The sequence below is a fragment of the Anastrepha ludens genome, chromosome 2 (assembly GCF_028408465.1).
Source record: "Anastrepha ludens isolate Willacy chromosome 2, idAnaLude1.1, whole genome shotgun sequence".
NCBI lineage: Eukaryota > Metazoa > Arthropoda > Insecta > Diptera > Tephritidae > Anastrepha > Anastrepha ludens.
The window spans coordinates 49,450,586-49,466,569 of record NC_071498.1 but is presented as its reverse complement, the minus strand read 5'-3'; the positions used below and the strand labels follow the sequence as shown (position 1 = coordinate 49,466,569).

The 15,984-nt window shown below is 36.4% G+C and overlaps 2 protein-coding genes across 2 annotated transcripts; one reads left to right on the top strand and one right to left on the bottom strand.

The window, feature by feature from the left end:
* Nucleotides 1–1,868: 1,868 nt before the first annotated feature.
* Nucleotides 1,869–6,006, bottom strand: LOC128870708 (serine/arginine-rich splicing factor 4). Its single transcript, XM_054113275.1, has 6 exons — nt 5,728–6,006; nt 4,859–5,185; nt 3,621–3,736; nt 2,842–3,360; nt 2,464–2,768; nt 1,869–2,325 (listed from the first exon to the last, which is right to left on the bottom strand). The coding sequence occupies exons 2-6, from the start codon at nt 5,063–5,065 to the stop codon at nt 2,219–2,221; spliced, it is 1,254 nt and encodes a 417-aa protein (XP_053969250.1). The 5' UTR covers nt 5,066–5,185; nt 5,728–6,006; the 3' UTR covers nt 1,869–2,218.
* A 1,949-nt stretch (nt 6,007–7,955) lies between these two features.
* Nucleotides 7,956–14,047, top strand: LOC128870692 (adenosine 3'-phospho 5'-phosphosulfate transporter 1). The gene is made up of 6 exons (XM_054113274.1): nt 7,956–8,163; nt 8,301–8,739; nt 8,849–9,084; nt 9,144–9,967; nt 10,039–10,164; nt 12,356–14,047. The coding sequence occupies exons 2-6, from the start codon at nt 8,708–8,710 to the stop codon at nt 12,524–12,526; spliced, it is 1,389 nt and encodes a 462-aa protein (XP_053969249.1). The 5' UTR covers nt 7,956–8,163; nt 8,301–8,707; the 3' UTR covers nt 12,527–14,047.
* The last annotated feature ends 1,937 nt before the right edge of the window (nt 14,048–15,984 follow it).

The following is a 15,984-nucleotide window of genomic DNA, read 5'->3' as shown; positions in this document are numbered from 1 at the left end:
AGTCTCTGCTGCTTTTATTTACAATAATAAATTTGGTTTTATCAATATTTATGTTTAGCCCGAAGTCTTTGCTGTGTTTTTCAACTTTGTTTACAATAGTTTGGAGATCCGGGAAATTGTTTGTTACAAACGTTGTATCGTCTGCCTAGCGAATGTTATTTATATATTATATATTCCATTAACTTTAATAACTATTTCTGCATCATTTATTGCTTCTTCAAATATTTTTTCTGCGTACACATTAAATAATGGTGGCGATAGAATGCAACCTTGTCTCACTCCTCTGTATACTTTTGTCTCTCTTGTGGCGCTGTCTCCGAATCTGATTTCTGCAGTCTGATTGCAATATAAGTTTTGTATAGGGTATATTCAGAAACGCATTATAATGCGCAACGTACTTTTGCAATGTTGGCAGTGCGTTCAGAAATGCAAATATGGCAGTACTGTAAATGCAACGCGTTCTTAAACGTCATTTTTGTATCAAAAGTCGTGCATTATTTGCAGCAAAAATTTTCACACTGCCAATAAATACGCTAGTACAATGTCTGATGAAAAGTGAGTATTTAATTATTTATTTTAGCTTTTAATACAAAAATTGATGAAAAATACGATATTTAAACTTTATTTTATTATACTTTTCTTGGTTTTAGTGATTACTTTAGTACATCGGAGATAAAATTACTGCTCAGAGTCCGACTGAGCATAGAGAACGAGTTCACGTCGGGAAGGAGGAAAAAGAGCGTGCTCTGGGCTAAGGTCGTAGATGAAGTAAAAAAAGTGAATAAAGGTTTAAAAATAGATAGAAACATCGCCCAGCGAAAATTTTCTAATTTACTCATCACATTATATATATACATATGTATATAAAGTGAGAATAAAATATATCCTCGGGAAACGATTTTATTGTTTCAAAAAAAGACTTATTTTTGGGTATTTTCCGTTTTGATATTAAACTTTTGACAAGATACATATGTCCTTCTTTTAAGCTTTACACGGGTTTTTTTTTCTTAAATTTAATAAAAGACTATCGGTTTTTTCCTCACATACATCGTCCATGACCAAACTTAGTAACAATTCCATTTTACTGCACAGCGCGTTCATAAATGCAACAAATCTATTTGCAATTTTTCAACAAATCTATCAGTTGCATGAATTGTCACATTGGCAGTGCTGCCAGCGCTGCAAGTACGGCGCATTATAATGCGTTTCTGAACATAGCCAATATAAGTTTTGCATACATTTGACGTCATATTTGTTTATGTCCAAATCTTTCATTACTTCAAATTGATTGTTATGTTGTATTTTGTCAAAAGCTTTCTCGTAGCCTATATGTAAATATAATGAACCTTTTATTTAAGATAATAGAGTAAAAACTTGGTCGACCTGCTGAAATAAATGTATGCCTGTAGCTCTTTTTAAGATGAAACGAAAAATAAGATCAAGATTTGTCACTGTCGTTTCGATTCCATAAACATATTTCATAGTATCTCATCCCTCTAATCAAATCAGATTACCTTGGTTGCAAAACTCAGAAAAAGGGTATATTCAATAACGCATTATAATGCGCAACGTACTTTTGCAGTGTTGGCAATGCGTTCAGAAATACAAATATGGCAGTACTGCAAATGCATCGCGTTCCAAAACGCCATTTTTGTATGAAACGTCGCGCATTATTTGCAGGAAAAATTTTAATACTGCCAATCTATCAATTGCAACACTTGTCACATTGGCAGTGCTGCCAGCGCTGCAATTACTGCGCGTTTATAATGCGTTTCTGAATATGCCCTAAGCTTCACAAATTATAGCAGATCCCCGACACTGGAGTGCAACGTACCGTAACAACTCGAATATAAATCAAAATACTAACATATTTTATGCACTTTCGTAACTGCATAATACATATATTTATTCATTACTTCAATATATTAACAAATTAACTTAAATCCGCTTTCCTTTTAAAGGTTTTAAAAGAACTCACTGTTCTTAATTAAAATTAATTTCAAATATATACATTAATTTAAGAGGAGCATTTGCTACCTTGCTTTATCGGAAATTAAAAGCATCATTTTTTTTAATAAAACAAACTTACATACTAATAAGATACAAATACGAGTATGTTAATTAGAGTAGGCCTAAGCTTCTTTCTGATGACTAATAAATATTAATTTTTTAACTAATCTAAATATCTCACGGTGGTTATTTTCTATCCATAGATGGCTTAATTCCTCAATAGATAGTCGCTGTTCTCAGTTCTTGTTGTTGCCATATATTGATCTAACTCCTTATCCAGCTTATCTTTGTCAACACCCGGCTTTGCGTTTTTACCTAAATAAAAGAAAACAAAAATTTTAGTGAACAATTCTTAAAAAGATATACAATTTTATTTGTAAGGTCCTCTTCACTCAAATGCCGAAGTTCCTGTCACAGTGTGCCCAGGCACAACACGCATTGGTTTGTTTTTACCTTGGCTACGACCGCCACGTCCACCCCGACTACGACTGCGGCCTCGTCGCTGTTGTTGTTGTTGTCCATTACTACTACCATTAGCTTTACCATTTCTTTGTATCCCTGCACCACGACCTCCTCGTCGCTGTTGACTGCGTCCACGAGCGCGACCACCCTGAACCGATCCTGTATTGCGCTGACCTACCACAGATCCCCCACGTGGGCGTGAACGTGCACGCGATTGTACACGAGCCTGTGCGCCATTCCGTGTACGTGAACGAGAACGTCCATTCGCGTTTGCGTTTGCGTTTCTAACCACTGGTCTGCAAAAAATTAAAGATACAGGATATATTATTCGTATAGTCGGAAGTTATTTTATGTCACACTGCAATTTACCTTCCCCGTGTACGGCCAGCGCGTCCGCCAACTGCAGCAGCCAAATTTGAATTGCGTCTACGCTGTATGCGTCCTTGTGCAACGCCACGTATGCCACTTGTACTACGGCGACGGCGGGCAATAGCTCCTGGACGCAAACCCAAACGGGCTTTTATCGGTAAATTAGCTCTGGTGTTGGCGTTGGTGTTGACACGGCTCCGTGTACGTTGACGTGAACGTGAACGGCCCCGCATTTGTGTGCCTACCGGTATGCCGCGACCTGTGCTACGTGAGCGACTGCGTGTCAAATTTATGACCGCTACGGGGGCGCGAGAACGACTACGAGAACGACCACGTCTCTGCATTTCATTCATCATACCTGAACCGGACATTGTACGTTGTATGCGTCGTTGTGCAATGCGTTGGGCAGCACCACCGACCAACGGACGACGCGAGCCTAAACGGTTCGAAACGGAATTTGAGCGTCGCTGGGATCTGTTTATGGCGCGCTGACTGTTAGTTATCAAATCGGCTTCCATTCTGTATCATGTATGAAGGAGTGAAGAAAGTAGAAATCATTGATTGGCATGCATATTGTAGCAATCGTTCAAAAGGTCTTGAATAATTCGCAGTTGCAACAATTGACGTAAAAACTTCAATTTAATAGCTTCGGTAAGTTTTGTGGGCCTGCATTTTTTCCATTAGTTTTTGGCATTTACAGACGCAACTCAAAGCTTTTTCTATTGTGGCAGCTGCAGTAAATTCATGCAAGAAAATATAAATAGATATTGAGTCCTTACGTTGCAACGGTGGTCAGGCTATTGGTTCGGATCGGTTTTCCATTGGCTGCTACACGCAATGCCTTTATAGAACCGCGTCTCATGGCAACGCTTCCTCCAATGGGGCGCATGCTTCTCTGTAAGATCCACACATAGTGTGAATTAGAATAAATTTTTCAAAATTAAACGATGATTCGTTTGTTTCCTTTCGTTTGCATCTACAAGACTTTAAGCGAGCAATATTGGTTGGCTGTTGTTTTCGCTATGCTCTGTATTCCCGAAAACTCAGGGAAATGCAAGTATAAAATCATTTTTAGAAAGTGTATCGATTTTTAGGCAGGTTTAAATATGTTTCAAATCTAGCACCCAATTCTATAACTGTCGAGAGTGAAACGTAGAAAATAATTACTGGGAGGTTTTTAGCTAGTTATAAGTGTTGTAAATGGTGTGAGCTGGAGCATAATGTTCCAACATATGTGACAGGGACGGATAAAAACTTCATATGATATGCCGGATAATATTACTTGCAATCGGGTTTTTGCTGGACAGTACAAACAGGTATTAAAGATGTTGGTGTTGATTTTTGCAGGAACAGTCACTGTAGACACACTAGTAACTATACTGGCGATATAACAACTGACGTAGATGTTGGGGGAAAACGGTGAATATTTTCGTAAGCTTTAACCAAAATAATGCCAAATATAAACGAGCTGCTTTGGTGTACGTTACGAATTAATTCCATTTGTGATTACGGCACAACGGATATTTCCTTTCCACTTTTATTTGCTTGCTGAAACATCCATGGAATAATATATATTCAATTTTTTCTGCACACATGAATGGCTGTGTATTTTAACATTAAAGTTGTAACCTCATCTCTCCGTATCTAGATACCCCATCGTCATGCATTCATAACTGATACCAATCAACCTTGCAGGAAAGCGTAATAAATTTAACATTGTAACTGATTCCATATCATCCTATGTTCTGCTCCATAGAGGTATTACAAAAACATACTCGAAAACCATTAGGCAATACTTATAGAATTGGGTGTTTGGACGATCTCATCTGTATATTTCTCCGTTTTAGCACAAGCAATGTTCAAAATAAAATTGCATTGAAGTTAGACTGGTAAGAAGCTTGTCTGACTAGTAACCTCCGTTGTGTTCCTTCAACTCGAAATAATTATTTTAAGCCAACCACATGCATTTTGTTTCGCTTCAAATGATAATAAAATTCGAGACTTTATAAACACGTACGCGCTTCAATTTGAGGGCTGCTTGCATTTTATGCCTCCTGGCTAACTGCTGCAGTAAACGACGATTAGCCACAGAGGTATCACGAGCTGGAGGACGCAAAACTCGCTCCGGAACATCACGACGTCGATCTTGCACTGCAGTGAAACGTTCATTCAACGACAATCCGGTTGAATTCGTTACATGAATTTTACTTATTGATGCAGACATTATGGAAATTTTCGATGGTTACTTATTAACTTTCACTTGGTTTTTTCTTTTTTATTGAATTGTTTAATACACTCGATTTAATACGCGCTTGATTTAAACTGGAGCTTGCCTGGTTTAACACTGAAAGTAAAGAAAAAACGTCAGTATTTATAGACGAAAATTCGAAACGAATACTTGTTAAAACATATGCCTATGCTTACTACCTGTAATACAATTTCAATTAGTTTTTGTATCATGGTTGTTGCTCCTTTAGAAATTCAAATGCATACATTTATCAAGAAACACAACTACATATTATGTACCTCGCAAAAGGCAAAAAGTGGGTGTAGACTAAAATTATCCCTTTCTGTTTAATATGTATGTATGTATATAAAAGAAAAGCCTTATTTATAACAGACTAAAATTGTATGCGGTGTATGAGAAGTTATATTTTGTTAATAACAACAAGACCTAACATTTACCTTATATGCAGTGACTTAACTTATCTATTTCTGTAATGAATATCACCATTTAGCATGCATCTAAAATTAGTATGTATACTCGCATTGCTTGCAAATATGCACGAAAAAACCTCAAGGCCGTCGTATACAAAATGGCGGACAATAATTAATTTATCTCTAATATATATCTATACAAGCAAAATAATATCTACTAAATCTTACCTTGAAGAAAATACGTAGACTTAGATCCAATTTAATTTTAAAGCAATTTCACGTTTTCAGCGTACTGAAGAAGTGCGGAAGTCTCCGCAAAGAATTTCAGCTGGCGCTCCAGCTAAGTTTATGGAAGTATATTTATTTTTAATATGAATAAATTCTTATTTTATTTATTGAAGTTATTTTCAAGAAAATTAACTATTCTTGCGAAATTCACAAGCTTGAATTTTTGCTGGTGCTGATGCAAAAGAAAGATGGCGACTCCTTGTGAATATATCAGCAAAAATCCGAAGGATGATTCAGCAATCAGAGTTGCTCATAGGCTTACCACTTTTGCTTTAAATTATAAATTTTATATTAAAATCATTAAGAGTTTTCACTGAGAAGGATTTCGACACCGAACTTGTTTTAGTATTATTCGTTAACTTCAATCATGGATTTTGTTTTTGTAAACTTGTTTTTGACGAAAGCGATTTTAGATGATAATGCGATAATAATCTTGGCGCCACAAAATCGGTTTATCAATGTTGGGATTATTATTTCGATGACTCTTATATACCACATACAAATGTTTGTAGAGTTCACCAAGTTCTTCATTCGCGCAAAATGAATAAAATACGTTCAAATATGCAGTAAATAGCAATAAATCCACAAAATTAATCTAGCCGTTCACATATGGCAGATTACCTGCAAAATTGACAATCAGCTGTCAATACTGGTGTGAAAGGTTTTTCTTCATAGAAATTGCTTTGGTGGAATATTTTTGAGTTTTTAGTTTGTTTAATTAATTATTATTTACGATATGAATAGCTTATTTAATTGCGCAATTGGCTACTAGTAATAAACAGCTGGAAGAAATCCGTAAACGACGTTTACTGAGGTTTCAAAAAATTATCACTGCAATACATATTCGGACCGTCGTAGCCGAAAGTGTTGGTGCGTGACTACCATTCGGATTTCAGAGTGTGAACGTAGGTTCGAATCTCGGTGAAACACCAAAATGAAGAAAAAGGTTTTTTTCTAATAGCGGTCGCCCCAGGCAGGTCGGCAGGCAATGGCAAACCTCCGAGTGTATTTCTGCCATGAAAAAGCTCCTCATAAAAAATATCTGCCGTTCGCTTGAAACTGTAGGTCCCTCCATTTGAGGAACATCAAGACGCCTGCCACAAATAGGAGGAGGAGCTCGGCCAATGTATATATACATACATATAATAGGTGGACAAAGCGCTTATGGACACACGCTTTTTTCTGTAATATGAATGTATAATTAGTAATATCTAACAAAAATTATATTAGAATTATGTATACAATCCTATTTTCTTTGCCGGCATGTATGGTATTTAGGTTTTACTTTGACGTTTTTCTTTATATTTATATATAATTGGCTCGTGCACACTTTTTGGGTGTTTGGCCGAGCTCCTCCTCCTACTTGTGGTGTGCGTCTTGATGTTGTTCCACAAATGGAGGGACCTACAGTTTTAAGCCGACTCCGAACGGCAGATATTTTTATGAGGAGCCTTTTCATGGCAGAAATACACTCGGAGGTTTGCCATTGCCTGCCGAGGGGCGACCGCTATTAGTGAAATGTTTTTTTCTTAATTTTGGTGTTTCACCAAGATTCGAACCGACGTTCTCTCTGTAAATTGCAAATGGTAGTCACGCACCAACCCATTCGGCTACGGCGGCCGAACGTATTATTCGCAGTATATTAGTTGGCAGTTATTAATCAATTGGCAAAAAGTGTTGCGGTATGTTTTTTTTACACAAACTAGCTCCATTTCATTCAGTGGAATAACATATTATTAAAATATCAAATTTATTTTGCCAACGGATCAAATTGCCAAGCTTGCCATTGTGGCGCTTCGTTACTTGGCGCTTAGGCGCTATCATCGGATATATTAAATTTTTTAGTTATTACTCCTTATTTTTTTTTTATTTTATATTATTTCATAATATATAAAAATCAAAATATATTAGGTATTGGTTATGTCTTCAACAAAATAAAAAATAAAAACCAGAAGAATTTGAATGTGGTTGGAAACGAACTTTTTCAACACGGATATTAACATCACCATATGAAAATATGATAAATTTAGTCATCAAACTTAAATTAAATATGAGCCAAATAAACAATCCCTACTGACACACGTTCCGTTTCCATTTTAACACTTAATTTGAAATGCAACCCTACATGGGAAGAACTGCTGATTAGGCCGATGTTGTTTACACAAACAGCTGTTTTTTGACAACTGACCAAGTTAGAAAGTTTTCTTCTACAGCTCCCCTTTTTGTGGAGCTGGGGCCCATTCATAGCCCCGCTTAAGATCTTAGAGCACAGCACCAACACACATACTTCAACATTAGCAGTTGTAGAGGCAGCATCAGGTAGACACGAATGGCATAATTTGGCAAAGATACAACGACTAGACTGCTTTACCTCTTGTAAGTAGCAACTGCTCATTTATTAAGTCATAAATATTTACAAGTTCTGTGAGAAAGAAGTAATGAGTTAGCATATTAACATATTTTTCTGATCTGTTTTTTTTTGTGCATACTATTTATCTCGTTTGCAAAACCAGTTGTGTTATGATAAGGGCAGTGAACTTTTGACCACCGAGATATCCAGAAAACTATTAATGTATTTTGGCCGGCAATAAAAGCGATCATCGAACTTCTGGATTTGTTATTTGACGCCGCTAGGCATAAACTGATCAACAAACAAAAAAACTTTTTTTCATTAGTCGAACGAAATTTGCCAAGGCAGCGACTATGCTAAGCAATATCAATTGTATCGTTAAGGGCAGTCAGATTAGTTGTGAATGCGACCATCAACTGAACGAGCAAATTAAAAGTAGTTGAATTTTTGAGGTGCAGTGAAAAAGGAGTTGACACATCGAAGACGTGTGAGGATTCGAAAGTGCAAAACTAACCAGAATACGAGTTTATCACCAGTATATCTTAGACCAAGGAGGGATAAAAGGTTACAATGGCAAAAATGGTGCCAGATGTTGTTATTTGGTGAGTGGTGGTTAAGCAATTGTAAATAAAAACATATTTATATTTAATAACTTTTCAACTAATTTAAATTGACTCTTTCTCTCTACCCTCCTTTTATTCATATGTATAGCGGTTTCGTGGTTACGGCTCTTCTATTGATACACTTCTTTTCGGACATATTACGCCTTTCCTTCGGTGGCTATTATACACACGCTACACTTTCGCAGCTCGTGGAATCCCAAGCAAACAAAGAGTACTCGTGGTTGTTGAAACTTATAGCCAATTGTTTTGGCTACAGTTGCGTCTTTGTACCTGGCTATCTTATTTACAAATATGTTAAACGCACAAAATACCTTGAGAGAAGTGGTAAGTTAAATTAGCATTTAACAATATAAATATACATTTTTATTTTTCCCTTGGAGCAGAAAAAACATGCATTTATGCTGCTGTTAGTATGTGCATTACCGGCAGTCCAGGTACAGAACTCGACTATTCTGAATCCATGGAACGGAAACCAATGGAACCGATACCAACGCCTAATGGAGCGCAGAAACGCACAAAATCTCAGGAGACGCTACTACTGTTCTGGTGCTTTGGTGGACTCATGGTATCTTATCTAACGTGGGGTGTACTCCAGGAGAAAATAATGACACAACAATATTTCAATTACGCTGGTCAACCATCACATTTTAAAGACTCACAATTTCTTGTCTTCTGCAATCGTTTTTCTGCCTTTATGTGTGCATTAGTGACGCTACGTATCAAACGATCATCCAATCGCCATTGTACACCACTCTATAAGTATTCCTTTGCCTCTTTTTCGAATATAATGAGTGCATGGTTCCAATATGAGGCGCTCAAATTCGTTAGTTTCCCTACGCAGGTGCTAGCGAAGGCATGCAAAATCATACCCGTCATGTTAATGGGAAAAATTATATCGAAAAACAAATATGATTGGTATGAATATGTATCGGCTGTGCTAATATCACTTGGAATGATATTTTTTATGACTGGTTCAGCGAGTAATACCAAAGCTAGCAGTGTGACCACATTCACTGGCACCTTTCTACTCATAATGTACTTAACTTGTGACAGTTTTACAGCAAATTGGCAAGATGATCTATTCAAGAACTACGAAATGTCCTCACTGCAAATGATGGCAGGTGTCAATTTGTTTTCCACCATATTTACAGCTACTTCATTGTGGTTGCAAGGAAGTTTCATAGACTCGCTAGAATTTGCCAGTGAGGTGAGCAAGAAATATATAATATAATATAAAGAACGTCATATATCAAAATATTAATTTTGTTTATTTTATAGCATCCAAAATTCATACTCGATGCTTTCACAATTTCCATGTGTTCGGCTGTGGGTCAATTATTCATTTTCTATACAATATCTGTGTTTGGTGCAGTTGTATTTACGATCATCATGACATTACGGCAGGTGAGTTATTATGTGTGTGGTGGAATGTGTGTACCCAATTTATTTGACCTAATTTATTTTGAATATGCTAAGGTAAACTATGAATTTTAGTTTATCAATACAATATGCTTATAAATATGTATGTGTGTATGTATGTTTATATTGCGTAACTTAAACATCAGCGTGCATAGGCTTCTAGCACTTACCGGCAGCTAGTACTCCAGGCGTGAATTATATACCAACAAAACTTGAAACAGCTGGCATTTCAAATGGGGGGTTTAATGTTTGACAAACATTTTCATTGTTTCAATCCAGTAGAAAGTAGAACACATATTTTTTTTTTAACAAAGGCGTTTAAATAGGCTTGACTAAATAGCTTTAATTTTTATTAAATACAAATACGTTGAATTAAAAGGTACTACACACAATTTGCTTTGGAATATTTATGCATGCAAGTTTGGCGTTCAAATTTCTATATTAGAAAATGTGTGCTCAACATTTAGGTATCCACCTGTAATTTTTTGGTTTTAAATCTGCACGGGCTACCTCTTTGTAATAGTAACTACTTTTTTCCAAAAAATATTCCCTGCCGAAGTTTGTTTATGATTAGAGTAAACAGAAAAGAAAATAAATCCTCTTAGGAAGGTTTCGATAGATGGATGTGGAAATATGCGAAAATGCCGCTAAATTTCTATTCAGAACTAGGCTGATGTTGTTGTTGTAGTAGCGGCCATTCTAAACCCTGTCAGTGTAGTGTAAATCACCGGTCGTCTTCGTCTAACTCATCTAACGGTAGGCTCAGGAAACTTGCTGTTTCGACAGGGTGGGTCTAGTCTAGAGGGAGAGAGGTGTTAGATGAGTGGGATTAATGGAGCATGTGAAAAGGTGGTTAGTGACGTGTGGGGTGTTTTCAAATGCTGGACATATGTTTGGTATGTCGCGGTCAATTCTGTATAAGTAGCAGTTTAATCTGCTACAATATCCAGAACGTAATTATACCAAGGTTACACGAGTCTCACGGGAAGCTGGCGTTCTTGTTGTTGTTGTAGCAGCATAATCATTCCCCATGTATGTGCGGAGAATGCTGCTGGAGTGACAGTCCTTGGTCGGATATAAATCCGGGTCGTTCCGGTAACGTAGAACCGACTGTCGTGGGAATGGCTGGCGTTCTTCACCTGCTGTAGGTGGTGGTTGGACTCCGATCTCGGCATTCGGTTGTCGGGAGCTTAAGAAGGTGGTAAGGGTCTTCCGTTGAATGTCTGGTCCAGCAATTGTCTGTCCGTTTTGTCCTGGATCTCGTCGGCTTGTTGTTGTTGTTGTTTTATGCGCATACCAAACCCTGCTTAGATTAATGAAACTATCAATTTGTTTGTAATTATATCCGTTAACACAACACATCACACGTTGTTGATCATCTAACGGTCGACCCAGGCCGACTGGTGGTCTTAAAAAGGCTCATATGAAGAGGTTGTTTTTGTAGTAGTTGACGAAACTCTGACAAGAGAAATAAAGTTATCGGTAGTCGTCGTATATCTCATTTAATGGTAGGTTCAGGAAACAGGGTGGAATTAGAGAGAAAGGAATATTAGATGGGTGAGTTTAAGGTGGCATGTGAAGACGGTGCTATGCAGTGCAACCTTCCCCTCGGGTCCTGCGTAGCTTAGAACTGGCCAGTCAATCAATATCGATCTTTACCTCAAGTGCCACCGCCTAGAGACTTGAGGACGCTTTTGCGGTTTAGGTTAATAATAAAGTGGTTTGCGCACAAAATTTGAGGTTTATAAACATTCAACAACAACGAATGGGTTGGTGCGTGATTACTATTCGGAATTCACAAAGGGAACGTTGGTTCGAATCTCGGTAGAAACACCAAAATTAAGAAAAACATTTTTCTAATAGCGGTCGCCCCTCGGCAGCCAATGGCAAACCTCCGAGTGTATTTCTGTCATGAAAAAGCTCCTCATAAAAATATCCGCCGCTCGGAACTGTCTATCTCTATAAACGAATTAAAAATAAAACACTACTCATAAAAGCAAATATACATGAATGTTCCCCACAGGGCATAATATATTTTACCTGCGCATTTTGTTTATTTTTCATTTTGTATAAAATACTAACAGTTGTATCCACGCAGAGTTTGATACACACGTATGTATATACATACATTCAAATATTTATCAGCAATGTGCTTCTTGTTTTCTTCTCTTTTTAGGCTTTTGCGATATTACTTTCCTGTTTGATCTACAAGCACAAAATTTCTGTGTTGGGTATTTTCGGCATATTGGTTGTATTCTTTGCGGTCTTCATGCGTTCCTATGGCAAGCAACGCATGAAAGCGATACGTAAACGCGCCGAGGTGCACAAACCGAAAATGGCTGCGTAGTTGGCACAGCTGGAGAGCGAACAGAGTGGAAGTAGTAGCAATACCACCTGTGTTGGCAGCGGTACGAATGCCGGTAGCGTTACTTAAAAGCTTGGAAAGGTGGAAAATTAACATAAAACTAGGCTGCTAATAAGTTAAATAAAAATTAAATATCTGTCAGCGGGGGGAAAAATTATCTCTTCTAGAACAGAGCAGCGTGAGCGTTAATAGACTTCCTACAATATATTAATGCACCTTAGCTGAGTATATGTATATCTTTTTTAGTTAAATTATGCAAATCTTAATAATGTAAAACATTTTATAGAAGCAAATTTATTTTTGTATCTAATATTTAAAGTTGTATACATTTTTTTATGTACTTGTAATTGACAGCTTACGTGTTACATTGATTGTTGTTCGTGCAAACAGTAGATATGTATGTATTTATGTTGTATGTAGAGTTATAAAAAAATGTGCAAAATTTGGCATGCTTGTTTCGAATTTAAGTAGGCATTTTTTTGGCAGCAGATGTAATAATTAAAAGAAAAATGTAAAGTTTTGCTAATAAAAAATTAAGTATTGTAGTTAAGTTCGGAATTGACACTTGCTCTACGCTTTAGCTACATATGTGAAACATTTTGGTTTCAGCATATGTGTCTACATCTTTTTCAATAGTAATGCGGAAACCGTTAAATATACTTCAGAAATAGTTTGCAGTTACATTTTATTGCAGAAAAGCAGTTGGTCAGCTTTAAACCCACTTGAGAATCGTCAATTGTAAATTATATTTTTCGGATTCTGAGGTATATTTAACGCTTTCTGAAGTATTGTTGAGAAAAATAGTGTTTTAAGATTTTTTTAGCGTATTTAAATAATTTAGAAAGTGTATTGTAAACGATTGTAATTTTTTTAATTTAATTTTGCAAATTTATGTGTATCTAATTTTAAATATTACCATATACTACTTAGCTACTTTGACGCATTCGAAAGCAGAGGAAGTGTACATACATGTATGCATGTGTTTGTGTATATCTACAAGCGATTCAGTAACTGAAAGTGTATACATATGTGTTTGTTTGTACGTATGTGCATTTGAAAAGTGATGTGGAAACTAAAAGGAAAATGACTGCAAATACACAAAACACTTTGAAGAGAAAAAAGTTGCTTGTTGTTGTTATTGTAGCACCTTATCACAAGTCTGCTTTAGTAGGTGGTTTATATGGTAAACAGGCGGCAGCTTTAATTTGCCATTACGACTATAATATACAGTTTGTCAAGAATATCTTTGCATAGAGAAGAAAAATTTAAAATTTTAGGTTTGATTGAGAATTTCAACAACAAATAAAAAAGTAAACAAAAAATGTATACACACATTCCATTACTGTACTTGTCTACTTGTCCTATTAGGCGCGAACAGTTATTAAATAAACACACACACATTACAAAAACAACAACAACAAAAGATGTTTACTCTATTTAAAAAGTGTCAAAAAAATCGTTGCATAACTGATGAAAACAACAAAAAATGCAGTCTTTTGGGGATCATATTTTGTATGTCCTCCTTGGGCATCGATTACCACTTGAAGACGACTTCGCATTGATTTAAGTAGTTTCGGAATATCATATTCCAATGGTATTTTCCCCACTCTTTTCTGATGAATCTTATTAATTCAGTTTTATTAGTTGGCGATCTTTTTCCTTTCTTTTTAAATGAACCCACAAATTTTCGATTGGGTTAATGTCGGGACTTTCGGCGGGAGTGTTAATAACTTTGGTGCAGTTGTAGAGTAATCAGGACCTGCTTAAATAAGATTTATGTTTGGGATCATTATCTTGATAGTATTTGTATTTAAATTTGTTCGAATTTTCCGGGTCAACAAAGCCGAATTTTCTAATACTGGAAGTCAATTCGTTTTTTTTTTTTAATATCAAGATATACTTCCTTGGTCATTATTTCGTCCAAAATTTTGATTTCACCCACTCCCATTGTTGATATATGTACAACCCCAAACCATTACTCACAGTTTCCCAAACTTTACGGTAGGGATGCTATTTTTGTTTTGTAGTGCTGTGAGAAGCTTACGCCAAACTCTCTGGGGTCTATCATGGTAGTAGAGCATCATTTTCGTCTCATCTGAGAAAATAACGTCATCCCAGTATTTTGTGGGAAGTGATATGTGCTCGGTGGCAAATCGCAATCTTTTATCAACGGTTTGTGCTGATAATAGGGGGTTTTTCCCTAACCACTCTAGAAGAATATTTGTATTTTTGCAACACTTTTCGAACAGTTTCATGAGAAACTCTTAACCCGTAGTCTTTTTCCACTTGAAGAGTTAATCCTCTTGTACTGCTTTGCGGGCTATTATAAATAGCTTTAATAATTTTACATTCAATTCGCTGCGTTACTTGTTTTGGTCTGCCTGTAGATCCTTTCAACTCGAGTCTTTCTTCATTTTCAGCACGGTTTATTGAAGTGAAAACTTCTTTAGAATCGTTGGGAGTGATTTGAGAAAAAGTGAAACGAAAAAAGCGACACTCTTGGCTACGAAGCGTTATATTATATGTTGATATAAACGTAGCGACGAACTAAATAACTTTTACGCCAGCGCCGACAGCATGGCGCGGTAGCCGAGCGACTAGCAATGTGAGCTTCCGATCCAAAATCCTTGGTTCGAATCACAAGAAAAAAATTCTTTTTATACAGTTATTTTATTTTATTTTATGATATGTTTATGAGGAGCTTTTTTTCATGGCAGAAATACACTCGGTGTTTTGCCATTGCCCGCTGAGGGGTGAACGCTATTAGAAAAATAGTTTTCCTTAATTTTGGTGTTTTCACCGAGATTCGAACTGACGTTCTCTCTGTGAATTCTGAATAGTAGTCACGCACCAACCCATTCGGCTACGGCGTTTGTTTAATTTTACTGATGCAAAAATGAGGGAAAATATTTGAATAAAGTTTGCTTACTGTTTACACATTTTCCAAAGGTGACGGAGAACCAAAAAACAAAGTCGATTTTCAAACAAATACGAGTGCATATGTGTAATTGTGTTAGAGTTTCGGTCACGCCCCAGCAAAACCTGCGTGCATATGTGTTTGTAACATTCAAAAAAATGTAATTGTGTTAGAGTTTCGGTCACGCAGGTTTTGCTGGGGACGCTCATAAAAGCAACCGCGTGTGTATTTTTATATTCGTAAATATTTTCATTTTTAAATATTTACCGCAATTATGCCGAAAAATAATGCAGAAAAGTGTCGTGAATATCGACAGAAAAAAAAAATCAATAAATAGCATCACGGAATTCATTCACGAAAATTTAATAAAGTATACACCAGAAGTATCGCGGATACTTAGAAAAGATTACGATAAAGTTCCAATGATTTTAAGTGGCGATTTTAACGTAAATTTTGCATTGGACACAGCGGTTCCTTCAATTGACTTTCTCATACAACATTCAATTTAAAAATGTGTAACAAT

What these genes read in the sequence shown, in the direction of transcription:
- LOC128870708 (XM_054113275.1), bottom strand. Translation starts at nt 5,065, where the DNA reads ATGTCTGCATCAATAAGTAAAATTCATGTAACGAATTCAACCGGATTG. An exon ending in AGCCTGACCACCGTTGCAAC is followed by an intron (nt 3,361 to 3,620) that starts GTAAGGACTCAA and finishes TACATGATACAG; the next exon opens with AATGGAAGCCGATTTGATAA. An exon ending in ACGTGGCGGTCGTAGCCAAG is followed by an intron (nt 2,326 to 2,463) that starts GTAAAAACAAAC and finishes TCTTTTATTTAG; the next exon opens with GTAAAAACGCAAAGCCGGGT.
- LOC128870692 (XM_054113274.1), top strand. Translation starts at nt 8,708, where the DNA reads ATGGCAAAAATGGTGCCAGATGTTGTTATTTG. An exon ending in GTGCCAGATGTTGTTATTTG is followed by an intron (nt 8,740 to 8,848) that starts GTGAGTGGTGGT and finishes TCATATGTATAG; the next exon opens with CGGTTTCGTGGTTACGGCTC. An exon ending in TCATCATGACATTACGGCAG is followed by an intron (nt 10,165 to 12,355) that starts GTGAGTTATTAT and finishes TTCTCTTTTTAG; the next exon opens with GCTTTTGCGATATTACTTTC.